The 27,242-nt window shown below is 45.2% G+C and overlaps 1 protein-coding gene across 1 annotated transcript; it reads right to left on the minus strand.

Annotated features, from left to right (window-relative positions):
* Positions 1-23,100: 23,100 nt before the first annotated feature.
* On the minus strand, positions 23,101-26,823 carry LOC123407915 (sugar transport protein MST1-like). The gene is made up of 3 exons (XM_045101191.1): positions 26,599-26,823; positions 24,646-24,965; positions 23,101-24,372 (listed from the first exon to the last, which is right to left on the minus strand). The coding sequence occupies exons 1-3, from the start codon at positions 26,744-26,746 to the stop codon at positions 23,269-23,271; spliced, it is 1,572 nt and encodes a 523-aa protein (XP_044957126.1). The 5' UTR covers positions 26,747-26,823; the 3' UTR covers positions 23,101-23,268.
* Positions 26,824-27,242: the final 419 nt, after the last annotated feature.

A 27,242-nucleotide genomic window follows, 5' to 3' on the forward strand; every position in this document is an offset into this window, starting at 1 on the left:
GCCAGATACTTGGGGCAGTTGCGCTTCTAGTGACCCATACCCTTGCAATAATAGCACTCCATTTCAGGCTTAGGTCCAGCTTTGGGTTTCTTCGTCTGATTGGCAACAAGTTTGCCGCTCTTCTTTGAATTACCATTCTTTCTTTTGCCATTTCTCTTGAAACTAGTGGTCTTATTCACCATCAACACTTGATGTTCTTTACGGAGTTCTGACTTCGCGACTTTCAGCATCGCGAACAACTCGCCGGGTGACTTGTTCATCCCTTGCATGTTGTAGTTCAACACAAAGCCCTTATAGCTTGGGGCAGTTATTGAAGAATTATATCAGTGATAGCCTCTTGCGGGAGTTCAATTCCCAGCTCAGCTAGACGGTTTGAGTACCCACACATTTTGAGCACGTGTTCACTGACAGACGAATTCTCCTCCATCTTGCAAGCATAGAATTTATTGGAGGTCTCATACCTCTTGATCCGGGTGTTCTTCTGAAAGATAAACTTCAACTCCTGGAACATCTCATATGCTCCGTGACGCTCAAAGCGACGTTGAAGTCCCGGTTCTAAGCCATACAAGACTTCACATTGAACTAGTGAGTAGTCCTCCTTACGTGTTAACCAAGCGTTCTTAACATCTTGGTCAGCCGTAGCGGGTGGTTCATCTCCTAGCGCAGCATCAAGGACATAATCCTTCTTCCCAGCTTGTAGGATCAACTTAAGATTACGAGCCCAGTCTACAAAGTTGCTTCCATCATCTTTCAATTTAGCTTTCTCTAGGAACGTATTAAAATTTAGGGTGACTGTCCCGTGAGCCATGATCTACAACACAAATATATTCAAAGTGGACTTAGACTATGTTCAAGATAATTAGAGTTTAACTTAATCAAATTACTTGCTAAACTCCCACTCAAAAAGTACATCTCTCTAGTCATTTGAGTGGTTCATGATCCAATTCCACTAGCTCAAGTCCGATCATCACGTGAATTGAGGATAGTTTCAGTGGTAAGCATCCCTATGCTAATCATATCAACTATATGATTCATGATCGACCTTTCAGTCTCATGTGTTCCGAGGCCATGTCTGCACATGCTAGGCTCATCAAGCTTAACCCGAGTGTTCCGCGTGTGCAACTATTTTGCACTCATTGTATGTGAACGTTGAGTCTATCACACCCGATCATCACGTGGTGTCTCGAAACGACGAACTGTAGCAACGGTGCACAGTCGGGGAGAACACAATTTCGTCTTGAAATTTTAGTGAGAGATCACCTCATAATGCTACTGTCGTTCTAAGCAAAATAAGGTGCATAAAAGGATTAACATCACATGCAATTCATAAGTGACATGATATGGCCATCATCACGTGCTTCTTGATCTCCATCACCAAAGCACTGACACGATCTTCTTTGTCACCGGCGCCACACCATGATCTCCATCAATGTGTCGACATCGGGGTTGTCGTGCTACTCATGCTATTACTACTAAAGCTACACCCTAGCAATATAGTAAACGCATCTGCAAGCACAAACATTAGTTTAAAGACAACCCTATGGCTCCTGCCGGTTGCCGTACCATCGACGTGCAAATCGATATTAACTATTACAACATGATCATCTCATACATCCAGTATATCACATCACATCGTTGGCCATATCACATCACAAGCATACCCTGCAAAAACAAGTTAGACGTCCTCTAATTGTTGTTGCATGTTTTATGTGGTGACCATGGGTATCTAGTAGGATCGCATCTTACTTACGCAAACACCACAACGAAGATATATGAATTGCTATTTAACCTCATCCAAGGACCTCCTCAGTCAAATCTGATTCAACTAAAGTTGGAGAAACCGACACTCGCCAGTCATCTTTGAGCAACGGAGTTACTCGTAGCGAGGAAACCAGTCTCTCGTAAGCGTATGAGTAATGTCGGTCCGAGCCGCTTCGATCCAACAATACCGCGGAATCAAGAAAATACTAAGGAGGGCAGCAAATCGCACATCACCGCCCACAAAAACTTTTGTGTTCTACTCGAGAAGACATCTACGCATCAACCAAGCTCATGATGCCAGTGCTGGGGAACGTTGCATGGGAAACAAATAATTTCCTACGCGCACGCGAACCTATCATGGTGATGTTCATCTACGAGGGGAATTTTAGATCTACGTACCCTTGTAGATCGCACAAGAGAAGCGTTAATAAATGCGGTTGATTTAGTGGAATGTCCTCACGTCCCTCGATCCACCCCGCCAACCGTCCCACGAACCGTCCCGCGATCCGTCCCACGATCTGCTCCGATCTAGTGCCGAACGGACGACACATCCGCGTTCAGCACACGTACAGCTCGACGATAATCTCGGCCTTCTTGATCCAGCAAGAGAGACGGAGAGGTAGATGAGTTGTCCGGCAGCGTGACAGCGCTCCTGAGGTTGGTGGTGATCTAATCTCAGCAGGGCTCCGCCCGAGCTCCGCAGAAACACGATCTAGAGGAAAAACCGTGGAGGTATGTGGTCGGGCTGCCGTGAAAAAGTTGTCTCAAATCAGCCCTAAAACTTCCGTATATATAGGGGGGAGGGGAGGGGCCTTGCCTTGGGGCTCAAGGAGCCCCAAGGGGTTCGGCCGATGGGGGGGGAGGAGGAGTCCTCCTCCAATCCTAGTCCAACTAGGATTGGAAGGTGGAGTCCTTCCCTTCCTTCCCACTTCCTATGATTATCTATCTCCCTTCGCAGGGGCCTCTCTGGGCTTTCCCACCAGCCCACTAAGGGCTGGTGCGGCACCCCTAAGGCCTATGGGCTTCCCCGGGGTGGGGTGCCCCCCGGTGAACATCCGGAACCCATTCGTCATCCCCGGTACATTCCCGGTAATTCCGAAAACCTTCCGGTAATCAAATGAGGTCATCCTATATATCAATCTTCGTTTTCGGACCATTCCGGAAACCCTCGTGACGTCCGTGATCTCATCCGGGACTCCGAATAACATTCGATAACCAACCAAATAGCTCAAATACGCATAAAACAACGTCGAACCTTAAGTGTGCAGACCCTGCGGGTTCGAGAACTATGTAAACATGACCCGAGGGACTCCTCGGTCAATATCCAATAGCGGGACCTGGATGCCCATATTGGATCCTACATATTCTACGAAGATCTTACCGTTTGAACCTCAGTGCCAAGGATGCATATAATCTCGTATGTCATTCCCTTTGTCCTTCGGTATGTTACTTGCCCGAGATTCGATCGTCAGTATCCGCATACCTATTTCAATCTCGTTTACCGGCAAGTCTCTTTAATCGTTCCGTAATACAAGATCCCGCAACTTACACTAAGTCACATTGCTTGCAAGGCTTGTGTGTGATGTTGTATTACCGAGTGGGCCCCGAGATACCTCTCCGTCACACGGAGTGACAAATCCCACTCTTGATCCATACTAACTCAACGGACACCTTCGGAGATACCTGTAGAGCATCTTTATAGCCACCCAGTTACGTTGTGATGTTTGATACACACAAAGCATTCCTCCGGTGTCAGTGAGTTATATGATCTCATGGTCATAGGAATAAATACTTGACACGCAGAAAACAGTAGCAACAAAATGACACGATCAACATGCTACATCTATTAGTTTGGGTCTAGTCCATCACATGATTCTCCCAATGATGTGATCGAGTTATCAAGCAACAACACCTTGTACATAGTCAGAAGACCCTGACTATCCTTGATCAACTGGCTAGCCAACTAGAGGCTTGCTAGGGACAGTGTTTTGTCTATGTATCCACACATGTATCTAAGTCTTCATTCAATACAATTATAGCATGGATAATAAACGATTATCTTGATACAGGAATTATGATAATAACTTATTTATCATTGCATCTAGGGCATAATTCCAACAGAGACACGGTTATACATCCGGAGGTTCAACTCAAACAACCAAAAGGACAAAAAAAGGTTTCCGAAGTTCGTCACTTCATCAGGGACGGTACCTGTTCTAACGCTGGTTTTCCACGTAACCCTAAAACCCCTCTGACGATTATTGTTTCGGCGGACTTTGACGGCAGTCGCTGTTCCTCGACGGCGGTGCGCCCTGGGGCTTCCCTAGGATGGCTTCGAACACCAATCCAGGCGGCGCGCAACACAACTCCGGTCCGTGTTCCCCTTGAGCGAAAAGAGCAAAGCTGGAGGAGGCGCTAGGGAAGATGGCGATTACTGATGAGGAAGCAACACCACTCGTGATCGATGACAGAGAAGATGACAAGCCGACTAAGTGGCTCCTGGCGGGGAGGATTCTCCACAGGAATCTTCTGCACATCCAAACAATCTCTGGGGCTCTTAAGTCAGCTTGGGGAAACCCTAGAGGTCTGAAGTTTCGATCTATGGGGGAAAACACCTTTGTTGCTGAGTTTGAGACACAGAGAGATAGAGATAGAATATGGGAGGGATCTCCATGGCACGTTAGTAGGAACGATGTTGCCTTGGCAGAGTTTGACGACTGTATGCGGCCGGATGAAGTTAAATTTGACAGGCTCAGCTTATGGGCTCGTGTCCCCAATCTCCCGTACAATCTACACAATGATGCATGGGGAAAGTTGATAGCTCAGCAGATTGACAAGGACACGACTGTGGTGCAATTTGATCATGTGGGCGGCTTCCTGAGAGCAAGGGTTTCAATTGAGGTATGCAAACCACTCCGGCGGTGGAGTTTGATCGATTCAGCAAAAAGGAAGAAGGTAGACATGTATGACATACAATATGAGCATGTTCCCCACTTCTCCTGTGGCCGGCTTGGTCATGTAGATCTTTACCGCTCTACTTCGGGCCCTAGAGATGCTAATGGAGATCTACGGTTTGGGCCAAAACTTCGTGCTAGTGATGACTGGAAGAAGGCTACGTCTGGTGACAGCTCAAATAAGGAGCATTACTCCGGTACTAGTAACCAGAGGGAGTCCAAGAATTCAAGATCTAGCGCGAAAGGTGGTACTGCTGAAGTAAATTCTCGAGTCAAAAACCGCATGAGTAATAAGAGGAAGGAGGTACCTAAGCAGGCCTATCGTCGTGTTACCGAATCAAAGCTCTTGATCACTGATGGTTCGGACGCAGTTGATGCAACAACAGGTGATCAAGGTATGATGGGGGATGAGAATGAGGTGGATCATGATGCGGTTAAGGAAGGAGAGAGAGTACCAAAGAAGAAAAAACCAACTCCAACTAACTCGGCAGAGGCTGCGGTGCAGCCCTGCCAGTCCCAATGAGGTGTATAAGCTGGAACTGTCGGGGGCTTGGGAACCCCGAGGCAGTTTGAGAGCTTTGCAGTATTGTCAAGCAGGAAGCTCCTGCCCTGCTGTTTGTAATGGAGACCAAAATCAAGGCTCGAAGAGTGGAGAACCTACGCTACCAACTAGGTTTTGCGGGTTGTTTTGCGGTGGATAGCAATGGACTAAGTGGAGCTGTTGGCCTCTTCTGGTCCAAAGACGTCACCGTAGACTTGAGAAATTTTAGTATCGACCATATTGACACTATGGTGGGATTAAGTGACCAAGACTCATTAGAGTGGAGGTTCACAGGGTTTTATGGAGCACCGAGAGTGGAAAATAGACGACACAGTTGGAACCTGCTGCGATCTTTGTTTGCAATGCCACACACAGCGTGGTTGAGCATGGGAGACTACAATGAGACTCTCTACGGTGACGAGCATTTTAGTCGGACACGTCGTCCGGAACGTCAAATGCAATTGTTCTGCGAGGTCATTGAGGAGGTTGCATTCCAAGATCTGGGATGGACGGGGATTCCCTTCACATGGGATAATGGACAGCAGGGTTCTTCCAACGTGAAAGCTCGGTTGGATCGAGCTTTTGTGAACGATTCTTTTCGTCAGCAGTACGAGAATATTCGGGTGCGCTATGTTAGTGCCGTGGAGTCTGACTATTGCATCACTATTACAGATCTTAGTGAGCATGGGAGGAATCAGGGAGTTCGTGGAACAAAATAGTTTCGATATGAAAATGTGTGGCAAATTCATATGGAGTACGAGCAATTGGTCACGTCAACATGGCAAGAGCAACAACGGTCTGATAATCTCCATGGGATCATGGAATCGCTGGGAGCCTTACAGAGAACACTTGAGCCATGGGGAGCAAAAGAATTCGGCTGTTTGGCACGGTCTGTTCGTCAGCTACAATGCAAGCTTGATAAGCTGCGACGGTCCTCTGTTGGGCGTGGCCCATCCGATGAGGAAAAGGCAACTGCAGCGAAACTCAGAGTGGCTCTGAAGCAGGAAGAAATTTGGATGCGACAGCGTTCCAGAGTAAGATGGTTGAAAGAGGGTGACCGCAACACCAGGTATTTCCAAGCCCAGGCGAAACAACGTCAACGTATGAATAAGATCAGTGGCCTGGTGAGGGCAGATGGTTCCGTCTGTGCGACTAGTGAGGACGACCAAACTGAGATTATGTCATTCTACCAAGACCTATATTCCTCCCAAGGTAGGAGTGACATGAGGGAGATCCTTACACATGTTCCAGTCAAGGTTTCAACTCCGATGAATGTGTATCTTGATAAACCTTTCGAAGCACAGGAGGTTCGGGAAGCGCTGTTTCAGATGGCGCCATCGAAAGCCCCGGGTGTAGATAGTTTCACTGCGGGTTTTTTCCAGAAACATTGGAATCTGCTGAGTGGGTCGGTTACTACGGCTGTGCTTGGCTTCTTGAATGGAGGTGATCTACCTTTGGGCCTAAACGATACATCAATCACCCTTATACCCAAGGTACGACGCCCCCAAAAGATCTCCCAGTTCTGTCCTATTTCCCTTTGCTCGGTTCTCTATAAGGTGGCCTCCAAGGCGATCACAAACCGGCTCAGGACTTGCATGGATGAGATTGTTAGCGAGGAACAGAGTGCGTCTGTCCCTTGTCATTTGTTAACTGATAATGTGCTTGTGGCCTTCGAGTGTGTCCATGCTATTCGCAGAAGGAAGAAAGGAAATAATCACTCCTCTGCACTTAAGTTGGATATGATGAAAGCGTACGATCGTGTAGAATGGCATTATTTGGAGGCAATTCTTCTTCGACTGGGTTTCAGCTCTTCACTTGTTCGTTTGATAATGAAGTGTGTTACCTCAGTTCGGTTTTCTGTGAGGATTAATGGGGAGCTACAACCTTTTTTCACCCCAACTCGTGGCTTGCGGCAGGGGGATCCTTTGTCGCCTTTTCTGTTCATCTTATGTGCCGAAGGTTTTCCTCGCTGCTCAAGAACTATGGCTACATTGACAGAGGAGTCAGGGCAAGCTTTCGTGCTCCCTAGGTAAGTCATCTACTATTTGCAGATGATAGCTTAATTTTTATTAACGCTAACTCCCAGAGTGCAGAAAGGCTTAACTCAATTCTGCGGATTTATGGAGAAGCTTCGGGCCAGTGTGTGAATCGTGAAAAAAGCGCAATATACTTCAGCCCAAATACGTCCTATGAATTGCGCCAGTGTATAAAAGAAGTGATGGGGGTTTCGGTGGAAGCCTTTAGCGAACGGTATCTTGGTCTCCCAACTGCAGTGGGGCGCATCACTAGTGGATCCTTTGATCACATTGGGGAGCGATCGAGAAGCAAGATGAGGGGATGGTCTGAAAGGTTGTTTGCTTGTGCAGGCAGGGAAACACTCCTCAAATCGGTGATTCAGGCTATTCCCACCTTCAGCATGAGTTGTTTCTTGCTTACCAAGAAAGTTTGCAAAAGCCTAACTTCCAGTATGGCTAAGTATTGGTGGAGCAGTTCCATTGACAGACGATCTCTCCACTGGATATCGTGGAAAGAACTGGCGACGCTAAAATGCAAAGGGGGGATGGGTTTTTGAGACTTCCATGGCTTCAATCTGGCCCTTTTGGGTAAGCATGGATGGCGCTTGCTTACCAACCCCAATTCCTTATGCGCAAGAGTGTTGAAGGGGAGATACTACCCAGACACAGATTTTACTCAGGCATCAGTGCCACATTCGGCCTCTGCCACTTGGCGTGCAATTGTGGCGGGAAGGGAGGTTTTGAAACTGGGCCTCATCCATCGCATTGGAGATGGAACTTATATTAATGTCTGGACTAACAAATGGATCCCGTCTACGGAGACAATGATTCCCACAATTAAACCTTCTGGTGTGACCGTTACCTTTGTTAGTGAACTGATTGACATCGAGGCGGGAGCATGGAGGGTTGATCAGGTGAGGGAGAACTTTGTTGCACCTGACGCCGAGGCAGTCCTGAATATCCCACTTTGGCATGGAGGGGGGCGATTTTTTTGGCTTGGGCACATGAGAAATCCGGCAACTACACAGTGAAATCAGCATACCGAGCTCTAATGACACATAATGAGCACTCAGCTCACGTGGAAGGGCAGGTTTTAGGTACTTCAGTGGAACAAAATCACTTGTGGAAGATGTTATGGTCTCTCAAGGTCGTCCCCAAGGTGCGCGTTTTCTGGTGGAGGGTCATGCGAGGCATCCTACCAGATGAAGCAACACTCAAATATCGACATATCAGAGATACAAGTCTGTGCAAATTATGTCAACTTGTTGAGGAAGATTTGGAGCATGCGCTAATGCACTGCTCTCATGCCCGTCGTTTCTGGGTCGAGGCGCAAGCTCTGTTGGACGTTCATATCCCAGCGCTCCATTCAGTTTCTTGGCGAAAGGACATTCTTTCTGTTCCTAGTTTCTCCCAGAAGGATCGAGCCACAATCATTACTATCATGCGGTCCATTTGGAATTCGAGGAACAAATGGACGCACGAGGGTGAGAGGTTTGATCTGGTGCAATCAATCAAGTTCACCAGGGAATCTCTAGCTGTGTTGGAGATCCCAAATGAGCAAGCAGTGACATTGCCTGGATATGCGTGGCAGCCACCTGAAGGTAACCAGATTAAGATCAATAGCGATGCGGCGGTCAATGTCATAAGCCAACAAAGCGCTGCTGGTGGTGTGGCTCGCTCCAGATGCTCCTTGTTGGGTGCATGGGGTAAGCCTCAAATCGGGGTGACTGATCCCCTCATTGCCGAAGCATTGGCCCTGCACGAAGGAGTAATTTCTGCAAGTCTTCGTGGTTTTTCCGAAGTGGTGATGGGGACAAATTGATTGGAGGTTCTATATCTCTGGCATGATCGCCGTGATGGACGTTCCGTCGTGGCTGTTATCTTCTCTGAGATTGAAGAGCTTTCTCTTATGTTTTCCTCTTTTGTAATTCAGCATGTATTAAGAGCAGCGAACAGTCCAGCTCATCTATGTGCCAAGCGTGCTTGCGCTAGCAGGGCTACCGAGAGTTGGCTTACCGAAACTCCTAGTTTTCTGGTGACCAGCCTGTTGGCTGATTGCCGAGCGAACACTTTTTATCAATAAAGCTGTGAGATTTCGTTGCAAAAAACAAAGACAAAAAAATATTGATCATGCATCAGCACTCTTAGCTTTTGGGGCAAAATCCGCAAACATACATGCGCACTCGAGCTACCTCTAGAGATGGAAGAAACAACCACTAGGGATCCACGCAAGCATTGGATGCCAGGATTTTACGATATCATCAGCTGACTCCACCATTGACCGGTTTTCGGCATGACGATAGTACGTAGGATCCAGTTGCACTAGTAGGAAGGCGAAACTATCAAATCCTGACTGATCTATGGTATAGCCATAAGAATGCTACTAGAGAAAGTTAAAATCTACTGCGTCCACCTTTGCAGCTTAGGAGTTATCCATCCCGACCGAGAGCCCCCGTGTTGCTCCGCACAAGCGACACCGGCGGCAACCCAGCCACCACCTACAACCGCCTCACCCATCGTCTCCCCCCTCACCGTCACCGGGCAAAGCACGTGTGGTGGCGGCAGCGGCAGGAGGCTTCTTCTTCAGGGTGCAGGCGTCCCGTGGCTGGCTCGTGCGGCACCCGTGCGTGGTCGCCGCCTGCTCTGTGCCGGAGGGCTGGTGAAAGTGCTTTATATCAACTAGAAGGAGGGTGAAAAGGCGATTTTTATAAATTCATCACTGAGAAAATTCCTAGTGAAAAAAGTCTTGAACCATGAACTGAGTGCAGCGGAGATAGCGTTAAATAGATATGCAAAAGCGACTATAGCTAAGTCCTCAGAGTGAGTTGAAGTATTCAGATTGCACAGGTCACATGAACAGGATAAGTAGGTGATGAATAACTCAGGTGAAGAATTTAAGATGAGGAATTTAGAGAAAGTCTTCACTCAAATTCTTCAAACAGTACAGATCAAAGTCATCAACATGCAATTTGAGGAAGTGAAAGAGTTGAAGAAATAGGACCCATAGCTCGATGAAGACAATGGTTTGATGACCCAGTTCCAACTGCTGTGACAGTTGTACATCTGGTTTGGAGCGGCTTGATATTCAAACCAAAGGACACACAGTCCCAGAACCACACAGTCTCTACCGTAGTCTCCTTGGACTAAGGACACACAGTCCTCGCCCAACACTCGTGGTAAGTCTTCAGGATAGACTTTCAAACCCTTACAAACTTGGTCACCCGATGATTCATAATTCACTGCTGGATGCTCTAGACCATGATGCCTAACCGTCTGGAGGATGCACAGTCCTCAAAGGTAACAAGCGTCGGTTCCACACAGGAACAATCTCTTCAGTGATGCTCAATCACTTTGGGTTTTGGATTTTGATTTGGGTGTTTGGAGTTTTTCCTCACTTGATGATTTTTGCTCAAAGTCCTCGAGGATTGGGTTGCTCTAAATGACAAGTGTTAGTTTCTCCCGGAGCAGCCAACCAGCTAGTGATTGTAGGGGGCGACTATTTATAGCCTAGGAGCACCCCGACATGATATGACATAATTGCCCCCAATGATATGACCGATGTGTGGATAGGATTGAGGACATGTGGCGCGCGGCGCGACAACGGGCAGAACTTTCAACTGTGAAAGTCCTCATGTCTCTCAGGTTCCTCACTTGAAGGATTTGGTATGTGTAGGTTTGAGTTGAGCATCATGAGGAAATCTTTCCTTAGTATTACCTCGACTCCCTTTAACAGTTCGGTGTTCCTATGACTCAAGAAAGAAAAAGGTGAAACATAAAGAGTAAATCTTCAGGCTTCATTGTCTTCAGATCATTTTCTTTGGGATACACCGAATTCCTCATCTTCAATGTCTTCATGAGGAATAGCAATTTCTTCGCTATCAAAGTCTTCAAGGAATGACGAAAGTCTTCACCCAAAGACATACATTTTTAGGGGTCGATATTCTTCGAATAACTCAAACTTCTCAGAGACTTATAGAGCATGTGGACACTCACAAACATATTAGTCTCTTAATCTATAAGTCTTCAATCCACCAAAATCACTAAGGGCCTACATGCAGTTATATCTTGTGCTCCTCCCCTCCGGCGGTGGCGGGGGATTTGGGGGCCCCGCGCCCGGATCTGGTGGTGTACAGGTGACGGACGGCCTACAACGGCGACCCTGGCGCCGTGGGATGGTGGTTCTGTGGCGGATCTCGTCCGGCGCGTGCGGGCATGGCAGTTGCGACCGTGGCCAGATGGTGCTCTGGCGGGGATGTGCGCCCCAAGGGGTGGTGCGGCTGTGGCTGATGCTGGAGACGGCAACTGGAGGTGACGCGGGGTGTGTTGCTGCTACTGCGGGACAGATCTGGCGGGCGTGTGGTGGTCGGACGCTGGGGCGGTGGCCCCATACCTCTTCTTCGGCGATGGCGGTCGTGGTGGTTGTGTGCGCAGCGCCATGGCTGGAGCTCGGTGCATCGGATTCTGCGGCTGCTGAGCTGTGTGTCGGTCATCGGTCATGCCAGGGTCGCTTGGTGTTGGCCGGTGGGTTGACTGTGGCTATGGTGTGGGGTGTCCAGGGCCGGTCCTGAGAATTCGGGGGGCCGGGGCGAAACAAGAACATGGGGCCCTATGGAAATGTGATTCAATACACATATTATGTATGAAATCTTGTTTGTTATTAAAATTACCCTAATTTCTTGATTCATAAATATCCGTAGTAAAACAAGTTTCTCGTCTATATTACATTATGTAGGAGATGAGTCAAATATGAGATCATTGTGACTCAAATTATTATCAATTGTGTTGATGTCAACATAGACTTATGTAGGATTCTCCTACTCTAGATTGATTAGTTTGTTCCTCCATAGAGACTATCACCAATTCATCGTGGATGAGGTGATTGTTCTCATAAGACTAATCGATGGATTCTTTCTCAAAATCTATCAACTCATGTACTCTCTTCGTTCTTAAATATAAGTCTTTTTTCATATTTCAGTATGGGAGTACATACAGAAAAATAAACGAGTCTACACTCTGAAGTATGTCTATATACAGCCGTATGCAGTCCAATAGTGAAACCTTTAAAAGGACATATATTTAGGAACAGAGGGAGTATATGTTTTCTCCTATCACCATCAACCGCACTTTTCTAGTTGGCATGATGGTGCTGGAAAAAAATTCAGGTAATTCGATACGACCACAAAGTTACTAGACCTATCAAATATCCCTAAAACATTACTTCCTCAGATAATACCAGGGCACTTATTATGGATTGGAACTTTGGAAGAAGTACTGATTTGCAAAATCGTACCTTAACTGAAATCGGCATGTCGCTTCTTGACGTTGCTGCGTAAGAATCGACGATTGGGCATGTCTGCCTCTCCGGCTGGAGTTGCAGGCAGCAAGCCGGCAGATGGCGGCGATCAGGCATCACACGAATCCATCAGCTACCTAGGTAACGCAGCCGCGTTAGATCCAAATCGCGAAAATACTAGAAGATTTTTCAGCTTTGTTTTTGTACTTGGTGCGGTCGTGCCTCCAGTCCTGGTCAAACCATCATTCTTTTCTTCGGCCATCATAATGCCTCTAGCGGTCCAACCTTCTCCGTTGTTATTTTTTCTAGGGCCGATGCCTACATACGCGAGGCCGAGACTGCCTTTATTTTCATGTGAACCTGAGCGAGGCAATGGGATTTGCTTTTTACGTGCAACACGTTGAACTAAGTACATGGTGGGGCCCAGTCGAGTCGGGGGCCCGGGGCAGCCGCCCCCCGCCCCCCCCCCCCTCAGGGCCGGCCCGGGGGGTGTCGGATATGACCAGACGTGGTCGGTTCTGCCTCCTGCGGTATCGGTATCTGTGGCTCCGGGTTGTGGTGGTGGGTGGTGGTTCAGGCGGGCGGTGGCTCTTACATGCCAATTCGAGGGCAAGACTTCTTTTGGTTGCTCGGGGTGAAAGCCCTGCTCTGGCCTTGGCCGGAGCCGACAACAGTGACGCTTGTGGGCGCCGCACACCTTCTTGAAGGCATCTTCATTTGAGGGCCCAAGACATCTTCTCTTGCACTCTGGGGGGAACCCCTGTTCCGGGTTCCTGGAACGGACGATGGCGACGCTCCGGTGTCACATTCCTTCTTGGAGGCTTCGTTTTGGAGTGGTCTTGGCTTGCATTTGCCATCGGCTCGAGTCGTGCGCAGTCTCGGGGCCGACGTGGATGTCGAAACGGTGGTTCCAGACCTCGTCTGCATGAAGGGGTGTCGCATTGGTCACATGGGTGGCTGTTTCGTTGGCCAGCCGGGTGCATGGCTTGGGGTCAGTGTGGATGTCGGAGCGGCGGCTTCGAATTTCGTTGTGTGGTGTCAGTTTTGGTTGCTCGGGTGATGAAGCTGGCGGCTAGCCGGTGCGCGGCATCGGGGTCGGCGTGTGCGGTCATCATGTGTACATCGGAGCGGCGGCTCGAGAGATAGATGTAGGGTGCCGACTTTGGTTGCTTGGGCAGCGAGGCACGCGGCTCGCGTGGTGCGCGGCCTCGGGGTCGGCGTGGATGCCGGAACGATGGCTTCGGCTTTGGTTGTAGTGTGTTGGCTGCGGATTGCTCAGGTGACGGAGCCGCGACTCGCCTGGTGCGCGGCCTTGGGGTCGGCATGGGTTGTTGGTGCCGTGTTGGGGGCGGGTTTTAACGGGTTTCACCCGGGTTTCCGTTAATTAAGCGGACAACTCTCTTCTACTTTTTTAATGGATCGGGCATTAAGGACCGTGTTTAAAAAAAAATTTGCGTCCCCATTGTAGATGCCTTCAAGCCAATTCATGAGATTTTTGAAAATCAAGATTTTTTTTTAAAAGTCATGTTTTTATAGATATTCATTTTTTAACATTCATGAACAATTTCATACTCATGTTTTGCGTAAATTCATGAATATTTCTGAATTCAGAATTATTGTTAAATTTTGTGAACATTTGTCAAACTCGCAAACATTTTTTCAAACTCATGAATGATTTTTTAAGTTGTGAAGATTTAGTGAAATTCGTTAATTGTTTTGGAATTTGTGAACAATATTTTGACTTCAGATCACTAGGTCATATCCGAGAACAGTTTTTGAATTCACAAACTTTTTCTGATTTAATAAAGATATTTTGAATTTGGAAATTCTTTCTGAAATCATTGTGAAAAATTGGAATTCATGGCATGTTTTCGAGTCCTGAACATTTTATGAATGTGCAAAGATTTTTGAATTAATGAGCAGTTTTTTATTTTGTGGACATTTTTTGAAATTTTCAATCATTTTTAAATTCCTGAACATGTTTTGAATCCATGAACATTTTTTAATATTTGCACACAGATTTTGAACTCACCAAAAAATTACAAAAATTGCAATTTTCAGATTTCATGAATATTTATATTATCATGACGTGTTTTGGAAGTCCCGAATAGTTTAAATTTTTTGTCAATATTCGTTGGTCTTCGCTAAAAAGAGAAAAGCAAAAAAAAAAAAAGGAAAAAAACAAGAAAAAAGAACGCTGCGCCCGCCGCAGTGGCCAGCCGCACGGGTTGGCAGACAGAGCGAGCATCCCTTACACATTTGTTGAGCCTCATTTGCTCTATCCGGGAATTAGGATGTCCCACGGCGACAAGAAAAGAATATGAAAAATAATACGGGTTGTCGCACATAAACCTTCACGTGTACCCGCGCGAGATAGAGAAGCACACTCAAACCTTCACATGTACCCGCGCGGATCATAAAACAACTTGATCCGATGGTTTGGCGCGTCAAGTGAATCTTTATTAAATCTTAGTCAACTGAGGTTTGACAAGTCCATGAACTCAAACCTCACTGATAAAATCATACTTGAAACGTGTTTACATATTCACCTAACAAAAAGCAAAACCAGAAAAAGGTGAAAGGAAAAAAGGAAAGGTAAAACAAAAGTAATAACTAATAATAGAAAAACATAGAAAAATAGAAAACCAAAAGAAAACATGAGAAAAGAAAAAGGGAACTAGGAAAAAAAAGAAAGGGAAGTGACATAGGAATTCACCACCCTAAAGTACATGCAAACACAAAAGTGGAAAAGAAAGGACTGTAAAAGATACAGCCCCGGTAAAAATCCAAGGAGTCCAAATCACGAGAAAGAAAAGCGCGCTATAATTTGGCCCATTAAAGCCCTCTTCCGAGGATAACGACCAAACGCGCATCGTTGTCTGCGGTAATAGGCCTGTTGTATGTTAGTACAAATGTCCATGCGTTGCATCGGGCGAAATATTAGATCTTCCCTAATAATAAAGCACAGAGTGCTTCTGTCGTCTGTCGTGGCGTTTTTGTAAAAAAAGTCCCTGTCGTTTCAGGTAATTAACTCGCAGTCCTTCTGTAAGTCGGGTCGAACCGTTTTTTACTTTTTATGAAAACCCCCTGTATTTAATCCGAACTAACCCGCGGTCCTCCCGTGGTCAAGGTAAGCAGGGAGCTCGCCCTCCTTCGATCCAGATCGAGGCGGCGGGGATGTGGACGATGCGGAGATTTGACGAGGCCAGCAGCTGCAGCCCGGCCGCGGCGGCCAGCAGCTTGACCTTCAGGTCGGGGCCGTCGACGAACCCGCAACACTGCTTGGTAACTCAAAGATTTATTCTGAATTTCAAGATTTTTTTAGAAAACATACAATACTAATCCGATCCATTCAACAGTTAATTCTTCAAAATTCACACAGGTATATTGTCACAAAGACTTAGAAGCATTAATGTTTAACTACATACATTACATCTTTCGTGAACAATTTTACAAATATGGGAATAATTTTAAAATCGAGAACATTTTTTACAATTCACAAACATTTACTAAAAATCGTGAATATTTTTTATATTTCGAAAGGGTTTAAATATTTTCTTTTGAATTGGCGATCAATTCAACAAAAGACGAACATAATTTTTTATGTTGGAGTATTTTATTTTAAATTCCCAAACTTTTTTGAAACGCATGAAGTTTTCTGAATAAACAAACATTTTTATAAATCAGTCATATATTTATTAAATTCATGGACATTGTTTTGGAATTTGCAAACAAAATATAAAATCCGGCGCTTTTTTGAATCCTATTTTTAATTCAAAATAAAAATTCGTCAGCATTTTAATTCAAAATTCCTAGTATTTAATATGCAAAAGTTTTTGTAATTCTAAATTATTTAAATTATAAATAAACAAAAATGGAAAATAAAATTTTAAATAAAAAAACGAAACTATCAAAACAGGCATTAGCTATTTTTAAAATTTTAGGATATTTTTTAAATGCATTAACATATTTTCAATTAGAAAGCATTTTGTTAAATGCCTTTAATAATTCTTAATACATGAAATAGTATTTGAGATCATGTAATATGCAAAAGTTTTTGTAATTCTAAATTATTTAAATTATAAATAAACAAAAATGGAATGGAAAATTTTAAATAAAAAAATGAAACTATCAAAACAGGCATTAGCTATTTTAAAAAATTTAGGACATTTTTTAAATGCATTAACATATTCGAATTAGAAAGCATTTTGTTAAATGCCTTTAATAATTATTAATATATGAAACTGTATTTGAGATCATGGACTTTTCTTATTGTACAAACATTTTTTCTAAAATTGCAAACATTTTATTGTATATGCGAGCACTTTTTGCAAAACTCCGAGCAGTTTTTGAAGTCACAAACATTTTAATTTTTTAAATATGTTGATTTACAGTTTTCAGTTTATTAAAATTTAAAGATTATTTGAAGTTCTAAATTATTTAAAATAAAAAGTAAAACCGAACTGAAAATAAATAAATAAACGGAAGTAAAAGTAGGCGTCTGTGGATGGGCCGGCCCATACGTTGTGTTGGATATCCTCCCAGCATGCAGAGCGTAATATAGTAGGTTTTTACATGGGCCAGCCCAATTCAAGATTTTTTGCTTTGTGAAACGTTTTTTATTACTTACCGGTGGCATGGTGGGTAATTTATGCAAACTTTAGGTGTAATTTCCATGACGGACGATCAGAAACCGTATTTTCTTTATTATTACTAGTACAAATGCCCGTGCGTTGCAACGGGCAAAGAAATTAACGCCACTAAGCACATTGTGGTTGCATGGAAGAAGGAATTGTAGTAGGGAAAAGGTACATTCTTCTAGCCAAAATGACGTACAGATTGGTCACTCATGCACTTGCTAGGTTGTTTACTCCGAAAAGCACCGCCTTGGGCTATGGGCGTCAACATTTCACGTCATAGACGTGATGGACAACCGGTTGATGGTGTCTCTGTCTTGCACATGATTCCTACTTCGTTCTATTTGTATCGGTCATGCGTGCATAGATGGACTTCTTAGGGTCGATGTGAGTACCAATAAAACAAATAAACATGTGCTTAGAAATCACAATAGATTAACACTCAAACAACTGTTTGCACATACCCCTCAAACAACTTTGCAAGAAACAAAACAATACAATAGTTTAAAATTATTGAGAAGTACCAAGATCCAACAAAAAATACAGTATAAACAAGTGTACTGACGGGCCGAATTACTAAATAAATTACCTAATGAAGTTCCGGGGCCTATGCACATTTATTTTGTCGAACGTCTCCACCACAGCAAGTTCCAAGTGAACAACACTCATGCACATATGTACTGCTGGAACTCTAAATTTCACTATGTACATTTGTTTGAACCTTCAAGTTGCTATTTCCAAGCTGCTGCTAGTTCCAGATGCACATCAAGCTATGATTCCGAGGATCAGCAGCGACATGCTTCTTTGTTGGTGTCTTGCATGCAATATTTCTTCACAAACTACAAAAAAACACCATCTATTTAGAAACAGAGATGGTACAAAGGTTACACACCTCAAGATCAATAACACTTGGTCCCTAGAACACAACGAAAGTTGAAATGCATCAGGACATTGATATTGTATTTCTGAAACAATATCCCAGTGATCTTTTGAATTGTGGATCTATAGGGAACAACAGGCTGAGGCTACTCATAAAAATCATGCCATTCAAGGCCGCACCAATGTCAAGTTTGTACCATGAGTCACGTTCTTTCCCAAGCTGTGTACAAAAAGGTGGACATGAAAACAAATCAATTATCATTATTGTTTGCTAGCCCATTTAACTTTAACATTTAGAAGACGTTTTCTATGCAAGCCATCAGAAAGAAGGCACTTAACTATGTCTTGTTAGAAATTAGAATCAAGAAAGTGCTCTGGTCATGGCAAACCCATGTATGTGCGTGCGTGCGTGCGCGCACGTGTGTGTGTGTGTGTGACTGTGTGTGTGAGAGAGATATATCCTAGCAGCTAGCTTAGTCGTCGCTTCATCTTGCTCCTACTGGTCGATGTTATTGTTTGTGCCACAAATACCTGCGCATGCGGCCCAAAATAGTAATCAGAGGTATAAGATGATAAAGAGTACAAACGAGGACGATGATATGAGGAGATGCTTTGTTCAGCCACCATTGCCTGAGCATTATTACCAGACCGTACGCACCAGGCTCTTGGGCCACCGCTGATCCAATTTCGAGCCACATCAAGCTTGTATGTTGTGCCCTTAGGCCACCCCTGCACAAAATTTAGATTGCATGCCTTAGTTTCTGCTGCAACATCTTTCCAGCACATATACGAGAGGGAGAGGGAAAAAAGCGAGGGCGGTTGAACACCTTTTCAATGCGCTTCAGTTCCGCGGCAGTTTACACATCCTCGCTGTAGATAAAAGACCCCCCCTCCTCCGACAGTGCGTCTCACACGCTGCTCCAAGGAGGTTGCATCCCGCTGCGGCGGAGGAACGAGTGCGGACAGGGCTCGGGCCACAACATACACAGGGAGCGACATCGTGGAGCAGCACCACCTGGAGATGTGGAGGAGTAGCGGTTGGGTTGATGCTTGGCTTGATTGGGTGGCAGATCAAGATCCTCCAGTGGGCGTCGTTGTCTCCGCACGGACATGCGACGCCGCCTGGCTTCTGCCTTCCTTGTTCTCACATAATAATACCGGAAGGAACCATGAACCGTTCCCAATTTTCCGGTGTTAACTCAGAGGAAAAGGAGTGTGCAAGGTCACGGAACAAGCATCAAATGCCGAGATCGCTGGTCGCACATACCTTGTTGACGCTGCAGCTCCGGATTGAAGCCCCCACCTTGATCACAGTGTCGTATACTTCTTTGTAAGTCACCCATGTGTACTTGCCATCCTGATATGAAATTGACACAGGGTAGAGATTGCAAACTAATTCGCCGTAACGAAACTGAGAAGCATTGAGTGCAAACATATGAAATCTAGTTTGGGAAACTGAGAGCCATGGACTAACCTTTCCGTCCACGCTTTCACGGCGGCCCATCATCGGGTTGCCAGGGTACTTTTCCACAGACAAACTGTTCACATGCATGCATGCATATTATTAGGAGTAAAATGATGTTTCTTTGGAGAGAATACACTAATTTCATGAAGAAATTGGATAGGATTTTCAGCATTCAGAATGATTGATGTAACTTGTTTTTCTAGTTTCAGAGCTGAACTGGACATAAGGATGAAGCTGACCCTTTTTAGTTTTGTGTACTCTACTTCAGTATGTAAATATAAATATTTTATTCCCAGGTTGGCAAACACAACAGAGGAAAACATGGTTGACGCTTTCAGTTTTCTTGTCTGACATTAAATTATTCTACGTAGCATCAGGTTCGTGTTTAGCCGACATTGAATCTTCTATCTAATTTCGATTAAGGGGAAACTGCAAGACGTTTCTGCGTGTAAATACGATGTAAAATGTAAAAACTGCCATCTCCAATAGAAATCATCCAACATAATCCAAAAAACTTATCAGTTTTTTAATAGGTACTTAATAGGTACGACAGTACAACATTTTTAATATGTGCGACAGTACAACATTCTTATCAGTTTAAGTTTCTCACCATTCTTCTAAATCAGGTTAAGTTACTGGTCTGAATAAAACTTAATAGTGAAGCTTTTTTAATAGGTACGACAGTAGAGCAGTAGCAGTATTAAGCCATGAACATTGCATTGATATGATTAGATTTTTGGCATATCCCGAATAAACTTCTCAGGATATCACTAAAGCAATGGACTCTGGGAGCAAATCTGCAAGGAATAAATTCTGACCATCTTCTCTCACAATGCCATCATGACCATCAGAAGAATACGGATCCAAAGCAACATCAGTGTAGATAACCTAAATGGTAGTATGATGGGAACCAAACATGTTAGCATTTAGCATAAATGATGTAATGAAACAATGACTAATCAAATGAAACGCGTGACTCACAATGTCAGGGTACTTATCCTTGAGCAGACAGATTGTTCGGGACACTAAACCATTATCATTATATGCCTCATCTCCTGTTTCAGTCTGATGGACAAAGAAGGCTATAGTTATTCCATAAAGCCGACGGAATTCAATTAGACGAAAAGAATTTATGTTTCTGGGAAGACCTTTAAACCATCAGGAACCTTTGGGAATAGCACAAAGCTGTTAACACCAACATCCCGTGATTTGTAAACCTGTGAAAAATAGCAGCTCAACAGAATTGTTTTCTTCGGTCAGCGCATTACTAAGTATCATTGTAATATGGATACACATGCACTGTTTCTGGTATGGTGTTATTGAAGCAAAATATAGGGACAGCAATGTCCTTACTCCACAAAATCGCCTAATGTATCATAATTCAAGGCATCGTCGCAGTAAGTTGGGTACCTCTTCCAAAAGCCCGTGCCTCCATCCAAGCCTGAAGCACCCAGGCATAGCTCCAATGGAAGTGTCTTCTTCACCTGCACATCAGTACCAAAAATACTACCAGTTAGCCAAACTGTAACCCACCAATCTCAGTTATGCTTGCGCGGTTGCACCAACCATGTTCCAGTATCCCAATTACCAACCTTCATGGATGAACACAGGGAGGACGAGGTTCACGGGAGTAATGCTGGTCTCCTGGAACGCTGCCCGGAGCGCCGGCGACCTCCGGTTCTGGCGAGGGCGCTTCGCCATGTCCTGCACACACATCAAACAAACGCACAATTCAGCACAGCGAGTGAAACCCGGAACTCGTTGGTCAGGTGCCGGGATAAGAGGGGAATGTCGTCACGTACGAGGGGCCTGATCTCCGGGGTGCCGCTGGGGGCCTGCGGCCTGGTCGTCGGCGGCGCGGCGGGGAACTTCCCGGCGACGACTTCCGCCTCGCACTCCTCGATAGTCCTCCCTAACCGCGCCTGGACGGCCGCCGCGGCGCCGTCCCGCTCGGCGCTGGCCCTCGCAGCCACGAGCCTAGACCGACCGAACTGCCCGCTGGCCTCCCGCGCCGGCCCGCTTCGGCCTCCGCCCGCCCTCTCGGCCTCGTTTCCCCGGCGAGAAGGCCCCCCGGAGGCTCCCCGAGCTCCATCGCCTCCTTGCCCGTCGGTGGAGAAGGGAATGGATAAGCTAGGATGCTTATTGAAATTCTTACAAATGTAGGGGGCTTTTTGAAACAATGAAGCGTTTTCTCAGATCCACTTAAGAAGGGACTGCGGGTTGATTCTCCAAAAACAGGAGGTTTTTTTTTGCAAAAATACCACGACGGACAACAGAAGCAGTCGACGCTTTATTATTAGGGAGAGATTAGGGAGAGATTGTATTTCCTCTGCTTTTTTTTAGTTACATTTTATTATTATTATTATTACTATTTCCCTCAAATCAGCGGTTTTTCATTTGTAATTTTCTCAAATTGTGAAAAAAACAAATTCATGAGATTTTTGAAAATCAAGTGTAATTTGCAAATTCAGGTTTATCAGATACTAAATTTTTTAAAATTCTTGAAGTATTTTACACTCACACTCAAATTCATTAATAAATCTGAATTGGAAATTATTTCTGAATTTTGTAAACATTTACCAAACTTGCAACCATTTTTTGAAACTCGTGATTGATTTTTGAACTTCTGAAGATTTAGTGAAATTCATTTATTTTTTTTTGGAATTTGTGAAGAAGTATTGAATTCACAATCATTTTCTGAAATCCAAGAACTGATTTTGAATTAGCAATCTTTTTCTGATTGAAGGAAGGTTTTTGGAAATCAAAAAATACTTTTGAAATTCGTGATTGTTTTTTGGATTTTTGGATTTGAATTGAAATTCACAACATGTTTTCAAATTATGAACGTTTTATGGATTTGCAAACATTTATTTGAATTCATGTATAGTTTCTGATTTCGTGGACATTTTTTTAAAATTCACAATCATTTCTTAACATTCCTGAACAAATTCTGAATCTGTGAGCATTTAAAAAAAATTACACACAGTTTTTGAACTCATAAAAAAATGAAAATTGTAAAAAGAAATCACATTTGATGTATATAATTGTGAAGTTTTCTGGAATTCTTGGAATTGTTCAAAAATTTCTTGAACATTATTTGGTTTTCATTAAAAAACAATGGAAAGGAAAAAGAACCCCGCACCCACAGTAGGCCGGCCCAAAGCCTCGCGGGTCATTGTGCATTTGGTTGGCAGACGCAACGAGCATCTCGTACACATTTGCTCGGCATCCATCGCTCTATGCAGGAATTAGGATGTCCCGCAACGACAAGGAAAGGATACGAAGAACAATATGGGTTGCCGTGCATATATATAGGCTGCTAACACACAAGATAAAGAAGCACACTCAGACCTTCATGTGCGTCGACGCGAATCATAAAGCAACTTGATCCAACGGTTTAGCATGTAAAGCAACTTGATCCAACGGTTCAGCATGTGATACAGACTTTGGTAAAGCCTTTCCTTTAATCCACTACCTATGATCAATCTAATGGATAGGATGAGAATGTGCAACTGGTCCAAAAAAGAAAGAAAAAACAAAAGGGGATAAAAAAACTCACCATGCACATTTTCTTTTCAAACTTGACCATGAGGCACAAATGAAATAGTAAAAACACTTGTATATACATCTTCGAAGTGTTGTATCACACCAACACTGTCACTAAACTATGATAAGTACAATTTTTTTTGGGGCATGTCAACCCTACAACCACGCCGGAGCTTCTTACATTTCAAGTGACCCGTCGGTCTGTTTGTCTGGTGTCGGCTCCGGCGCTGGTGCCGGTTTGACGAAGCGCTTCCAGTACCAATGGCGTGCCCAGACCGCGCCCATGGCCTCTATGGGCACGCCCTTGGTCTCCGGAAGGAAGGCTATGATGAAGGCCGTCATGACGACGACCCAACCGGCGTTGTAGGCGAAGGAGCCGTACTTGAAGCTGCAGAGCATGGCAAGGAAGGACTGCGTCTGCACGAAGGTGAGCGTGAGCGAGATGGACTCGCTCATGCTCTGCCCCGCCGACCTCACCTCCAGCGGGAAGATCTCGCTGGGGATGATCCACTTGAGCGGGCCCCAGGAGACGCCAAACCCGGCCACGAAGAGGCACGCCAGCGCCACCACGGCCACCGCGTAGGGCCTCGGCATCGCCTTCCCGCCGTCGGTGCCCAGCTCGGCGCCGAAGATCCACGTCATCCCCACCAGGCACGCGAGCAGGACGCCGCCGCCCAGCTTGAAGAGGAAGCGGCGGCCGAAGCGGTCGACGGAGAACGCGGCCACGGAGATGGACGCGAGGCTGACCACGTCGGTGATGATGGACCCCAGGATGGCCTTCTGGCTCGTGAACCCGATGGTGTAGAAGAGGAGCGGCGCGAAGAGCGTGACCACGATCATGCCCGTCAGCTCGAAGAAGAGCGGGATGGCGATCGCCATGACCAGGTGGGGCCGGTACTCGCGCAACATGATGCGGCGGAACGCGCCGGACTTGTGCCGGCCGCCCTCCTCCGCGGCGCGCATGATGTCCTTGAGCTCCATGTCGACGTCGGCGGCTGGACCGCGGATCCGGCGTAGCGAGTGGCGGGCCTCCTCGACCTTCCCGCGAAGCACCAGGCTGTTGGGCGAGTCCGGGATGAAGACGGCGCCGACGAGGATGACGACGGCCGGGATGATGCCGACGCCGAGGGAGAGGCGCCAGCCCCACCCCGGGATGGTGTTGGCGCGGTAGTTGACCAGGTCGGCCACGAACATCCCGACGTTGAGGAAGAAGTGGAAGATGCTCGTGAACGCCCCGCGCCACCGCGCCGGCGCGATCTCCGCCAAATACACGGGTGCAGACTGCAAGAATCTCACAACCAATATTGATCAAATTTAAACGTTGCAATTTTGATAAAATTTATACGGAAAACTATTTATATCTATCTATAATACTAAATATAGAAATATAAATATCAAAGTTATCTCATGATGAAACTAAGGATATATGTAGATGTATTTTTTTAAAAAAAAATTGATCAATTCAAAGTTTGTGAGGTTTGACTTCAAAATAAACTCATATATCCTACATTATGGAATGAATGGAGTATCAGAGTTGCTGACGGACGGCCTCACCTGGTTGGTGAAGCCAACGGCGAAGCCGAGGAAGATGCGGCCGATGACGAGCATGTAGATGTTGACGGCCGCGCAGTTGAGGACGGCGCCGACCAGGAAGAAGGAGGCGCCGATGAGCATGGAGTTCCTCCTGCCCACCTTCCTCGTGACGTGGCCGGCGACCAGGCAGGCGAACACGCCGGCGAGGTAGAGCGAGGAGACGAAGGTGGTGAGCACCTGGCTGTCGAAGATGCAGTAGGCGTCCTGCTGCGTGTTGTTTATCTTCTCGATGATCTCCGGGAAGAAGGCCTCCAGGAACGACGTCATCTGCGTCAACCCGCCTGAAATTTATTTTTACCACGTGAGTAACTTGTTAGCGACTTGATCATCATTCAAATTACTCAATTGCTAGCTCCATCTGCATCAATCAGTGTCCACACATCTGCATCGAACATGAATATATACTTTCCAACAGTTCAGTGTGTATTTCTTTTTTTGCGGGCGAGTTCAGTGCGTAACTTAACAATACAAGATGTCGTGTTCTTCTCTCTCTACTACAAATAAATTAAAATGAAAAGCCTTTCATTTGCCATGCCTCCATAAACTTGAAAGGTCCAAAAGAAAGGTGTGATAGCTCCCGGTTGCCTAGGCACCCTCTATGAACAGTAAAATAAAAAAAAAATCAAAATACGAAATTAAAAAAATCTGAAACTTTGCAGCATCAACGATGATAAAAGTTTTTAGGTTCCTACAAATTTTCATGTCAAAATATCATGTAGAGAAAGATGTACAAACAAGTTTTAGATTACATCGCTAAAAGTGCTCAAAACTTCAAGCATTGAAATATTTTCCGTGTGTAGAGCTCCTCGAATAGTTTTTTGGCATGAAAACTTGTGAACACCTACAAAATTTTATCATCTTTGATGCTGCAAAGTTTTAATTTTCTTTTTTATTTTTAATTTCTTTTGATTTTACTGTTCATAGAGGGTGCCTAGGCATCCGGGAGCTGAAAATCCACTCTCAAGGTCCAAACGACTACAGCCTTAAATAAAAGAATAGAAAAAAGAAAGGTCCAAACTGATAGATCCCCTGGATCTTTTAGGCTAGATGAGTTCGATGTGAGTAGTGTGTAACTTGTTAGCGACTTGATCTTCATTCAAATTACTCAATCGCTAGCTCCATCTGCATCAATCAGTGTCCACACATCTACATCAAACCTGAATACTTTCCAACAGTTCAGTGTGTAATTTTTTTTTTTTGCGGGTGAGTTCAGTGCGTAACTTAACAGGACAAGATGTCCTGTTCTTCTCTCTCTACTACAAATAAATTAAAATGAAAAGCCTTTCATTTGCCACGCCTCCATCAACTTGAAAGGTCCAAACAACCACAGCCTCGATAAAAGAAAAGAAAAAAGAAAGGTCCAAACAACCACGAGACAGTGAGGACATATATCCCATGCCCATTCAACACGATGTATGACTCACAATCAAGTACGGTACTAGAAGAAGAAGAAGAACCTCGACTGGATGACTCACAATCAACACTATGTAGGCCTCACAATCAAGTAGAGTACTATATACTATTAAAAGTCAGCTCGACCCTGGACTGGATCTCAGTGAAAACAACTAGTAGTAGATCTTCCATGATTCGTTTTTGGCCGGATTTACAGGAGTTAGCTCTCACAAAGCATATTAGTACTTAACTAATCATGGCACTTACTCCCTTTGTTTTTAAATATAACACTTTTAAGATATTTTATCACGAAGTTTATAGTGGAATTTCTAGAAAGATCTATATTTAGAAACGAAGGAAGTACTTTTGAAACGGATGGAGTACCTATGAGATAATATACTATGATGTTTCTAATCATGGTCATATTCCTTGCCAAGCGTCTCAGCGAGAAGAGGAAGAACTAACGAAGTACAGAGGACAAGCTTAAAAACACCACGAGAGTTTATCACAGCGCTGGCTGACCTGTAATACTGATGTCGTAGCCGAAAATGAGCCCGCCGGAGGCCGCCATGAGGCAGCTCATCACCACCGTGAACGTGATCTCGCTGCTGTAGCCGGAGGCCGCAGCGCCGGCGGCGTCCACCACCAGGGCTCCTCCCCCTCCTGGCATATTCAACGGCGTGCAGAGCTCGAGTTTGACTAAGAGACGATTCTACAAGCCCGGGTGCTGGGGCGGGGAGACAGCGCAATGCTAGTTTCAGTTGGACGAGTACTTGTAGGCCACTGGCCACGGAGTCAACCACCCGTACTTGGTCACACGGAAGCCCACAATCCATTTTCATTCTTTAATTCTCTGGGTTTTCATTGATCCAGCCAGCAGCCGCCTTCGCCCATGTTCTTTTTTTTTCCAACCAGGTTGCATGTGATGTGATCAGTATAGAGTACTCCCTCCTCCAGAAGGATGGCAATGGGTAAGGTATGGGACGGGTAGAGCAATACCATACCCATACCTGTATAATCGGCGGGTAGAAAACTCTATCCATACCCGTATCCACGGGTACAAAACTCTACCCACATCCATACCCGACGGATACCCATACCCGTTGGATACCCAACGGGTAGATCAAATTGTACACGAGTATACATTCATTGATAGCGCATTTAAC

The sequence above is a fragment of the Hordeum vulgare genome, chromosome 1H (assembly GCF_904849725.1).
Source record: "Hordeum vulgare subsp. vulgare chromosome 1H, MorexV3_pseudomolecules_assembly, whole genome shotgun sequence".
In the NCBI taxonomy this organism is placed as follows: Eukaryota; Viridiplantae; Streptophyta; class Magnoliopsida; order Poales; family Poaceae; genus Hordeum; species Hordeum vulgare.

Excerpts from the sequence above, each read along its gene's own strand:
- LOC123407915 (XM_045101191.1), bottom strand. The coding sequence starts at position 26,746 with ATGCCAGGAGGGGGAGGAGCCCTGGTGGTGGACGCCGCCGGCGCTGCG. Across the intron at positions 24,966-26,598 it reads CTACGACATCAGTATTACAG|GCGGGTTGACGCAGATGACG; the intron begins GTCAGCCAGCGC and ends AATAAATTTCAG. Across the intron at positions 24,373-24,645 it reads CCGTTGGCTTCACCAACCAG|TCTGCACCCGTGTATTTGGC; the intron begins GTGAGGCCGTCC and ends AGATTCTTGCAG.